General features: G+C 41.0%; 1 protein-coding gene across 1 annotated transcript in view; it reads left to right on the top strand.

The window, feature by feature from the left end:
• Positions 1–2,055, top strand: part of LOC106526119 (zinc finger protein 740) — a gene marked incomplete at its 3' end in the record, with an annotated part of 11,197 nt that extends 9,142 nt beyond the window's left edge. The window contains 1 exon segment of the mRNA XM_014020604.1: positions 1,352–2,055. Within this exon segment, the coding sequence (XP_013876058.1) occupies positions 1,352–2,055 (704 nt within the window).
• Between the last annotated feature and the right edge of the window lie 1,279 nt (positions 2,056–3,334).

The raw sequence follows: 3,334 nt of genomic DNA, 5'->3' as shown, positions 1-3,334 counted from the left end.
TAGCTTACCTGTCTAATATCAATCTGTCAGGAGATAGTGACAGAGTGAACAAATATGTTAAAAATATATTTTTAGAAAAGTTACATACTGCACCTTTAAATATTCAACTAAATCATAGAATTTCAATTATTTCAAATGATAAAACTAGATGCCGCATAGCGGTAGCAAATATAACCCCTGTACATTTGTAAAGCACCAATGTACTAGTAATCAGAAGTCACTAGAATACATTTCTTGACTTGGGTGGGAGTCCAGAGGGGGTGGGGGGTGCTCATTGGTGGGCCCAATGGATAGCCCTTCATCAGAGCTAAACAACAACAAATAATAAAATCTGAAGCACCTATGTTGAATAGTTTTTGCGTCATAAGCATTTTTGTATATTCAGACATCCCATTGTCAGATGGAGCCCCCTTCTCAAATATGGGTCTACCGTAAAACCATTGGCTGGCACAATGTCGGACACATCTCCGTCCGTCCATCTGTTTTCTTCCACTTATCTGGGGTCAGGTCACGAGGGAAGCAGTCTAAAGCAGAGAGACCCAGACGTCCCTCTCCCCAGTCACTTTGGCCAGCTCATCCGGGGGAATCCCAAGGTGTTCCCAGGCCAGCTGAGAAACATAGTCCCTCCAGCGTGTCCTGGGTCTTCTTCTGGGTCTCCTCCCAGTGYGACATGCCCGGAACACCTCACCAGAGAGGCGTCGAGGAGGTATCCTAACTAGATGCCCGAACCACCTCAACTGGCTCCTCTCAACGTCGAGGAGCAGCAGCTCTACTCTGAGTCCCTCCTGGATGACTGAGCTTCTCACCCTATGTCTAAGGGAGAGCCCAGCCACCCTGCGAAGGAAACTCATTTTGGCCGCTTGTATCCACGATCTCGTTSTTTTGGTCAATACCCAAAGTTTGTGACCATAGATGAGGGTAGGAACGTAGACAGACCAGTAAACCGAGAGCTTCGCCTTCTGACTCAGATCCCGCATCACCACGACAGACCGGTACAGTGCCTGCATCACTGCAGATGCAGCACCAATCTGTCTGTCTCCTGTTTGAGGAGACTGTGACATGAGTCATTGAATGCAGATTGCACATCAATTTATCAGTTTACTCATAAAATAGATACCTACCAATGCAATTAGGTAATCATTACATGGTCTGGTCTAGTTCTGTAGGTAAAAACATGAATGTGTAGTGCTTTAAAAAATATTGTTAAACAACAAATTTTCTTTCAATAACTTAGAAATTCATAGTGATTTTTAAAGGATCAAACTACACTTGTTGAACTTTCATGTATTTTCTGCCTTTGGGATGTCTACTATAAAGCTACAGTTTCTAATGTACTCTACATGTGTTTCAGTGCTTCCTGCAGATGTTCAAGAATCTCCTGAAGAACAGAGACCTTATGTGGACCAGCAGGACCGAGAACACCTTAACATAAAAGAGGAAGAGGAGGAACTGTGCATCAGTCTGGGAGAAGAGCAGCTTAATGTCAAAGAAGAGACTAATGCCACAAATGTTTCATTCACTGTGATTCCTTTGAAGCATGAGGATGATGAAGATAAACCTCTGTTCTTACAACTTCATCAACACCAAAATGAAATCAGAGACCTTCCAACCAGCAGCTCAGCTGACTACTTGGAATCAGCAATTGGTGGAGAGCCCTATGGAGGACCAGAAACTACCAGAACCCCAGATCTGACCACTCATGAAGAGGATTCTCACTCTTCAGAAACTGTAATCGGTGAGGATGCTGAAGAGGATAAGGATGTGAACAATCCTGTCTCTCAGTTGAYACACTTAACAGATTATGGGTCAAAAACCAAAGACACTGGTGAAAACTGGGAGATTTCTACAAGCAGAGTTCCCGAATCAGGTGTAAAAAGCAGCAAAAATGAACAGAATCTGTATTGTTGTAAGTTGTGTGAGCGGAAGTATACCACAAAAGGCAATTTAAAGACACATATGAAAATCCACACGGGGCAGAAGCCATTTTGTTGTGAGCTGTGTGATCAACGGTTCATACAAAAGGGAGATTTAAACACACACATGAGAATCCACACAGGACAGAAACCATTTTCTTGTGAGTTGTGTGATCGAAGATTTAGCCAAAAAGGTAGTTTAAACACACATATGAGAATCCACACAGGACAGAAGCCATTTTGTTGTGAGTTGTGTGATCGAAGGTTTACTGAAAAGGGCAGTTTAAACACACACATGAGAATCCACACAGGACAGAAGCCATTTTGTTGTGAGTTGTGTGATCGAAGGTTTACCGAAAAGGGCAATTTGAACACACACATGAGAATCCACACAGGACAGAAACCATTTTGTTGTGAGCTATGTGATCAAAGATTTACTGAAAAGAGTAGTTTGAACACTCACATGAAAATCCACACAGGACTGAAGCCATTTTGTTGTGAGTTGTGTGATCAAAGGTTTAACAAAAAGGGGAATTTGAACACACACATGAGAATCCACACAGGGCAAAAGCCATTTTGTTGCGAGTTCTGTGATCGAAGGTTCAGCCAAAAGGGAGATTTAAACAAACATTTGAGAATCCACACAGGACAAAAGCCATTTTGTTGTAAACTGTGTGATCGAAGGTTTACCACTAATGGCAATTTGAACACACACTTGAGAATCCACACTGGACAGAAGCCATTTTCTTGTGAGCTGTGTGATCGAAGATTTAGCCAAAAGGGAGATTTAAAGACACACATGAGAATCCACACAGGACAGAAGCCATTTTGTTGTGAACTGTGTGATCGAAGGTTTAATGAAAAGGGAAATTTGAACAAACACATGAGAATCCACACAGAAAAAAAAAGTTATTAGCAATAACTATTGGATCAAAGCTTGGTCCTCTATCGTGAGGTATGAAATCAGCACAAAGTCCACAAGATTATAGAAAAACAGGTACATGTTCAGTGTGCAGGACTGTGTTTATGATACAGTAGGTCTTTGTATTAAATTATATTAACCTCTTGAGATCTGAGGATTGTACTCTAAATCTAGTCTTTCTGACATCTGAAACAGGCTGAAAATTTCACAATTTCCCTTCACCATGTATTTTTCTTTCTTCTGACTGATCTATAAATGAGTTTTATCCAGTATATCACACTCTCTAACCTGATGATCTAAACTGATTTTAATACTTTTGTCAATGTTCCCAAATGTGTACAAGGTATAAAAATAAGTAAAATCTACATCTTTATTCAAAAACCTACAGGAGACTCACTCAGGATAAAAATACTTCAACAAATCTTTCAGGAGAAAGTGAAATGTTTCTTGGTGTGACGAAGTTTTGGACAAGAGTGCTGTGGTCTTAAGAGGCTATTCC

The sequence above is a fragment of the Austrofundulus limnaeus genome, unplaced genomic scaffold, assembly GCF_001266775.1.
Source record: "Austrofundulus limnaeus strain Quisiro unplaced genomic scaffold, Austrofundulus_limnaeus-1.0 Scaffold260, whole genome shotgun sequence".
Classification (NCBI taxonomy): Eukaryota; Metazoa; Chordata; class Actinopteri; order Cyprinodontiformes; family Rivulidae; genus Austrofundulus; species Austrofundulus limnaeus.
Note: the sequence above shows the minus strand (reverse complement) of the source record. Positions and strands in the feature narration are given on the sequence as shown.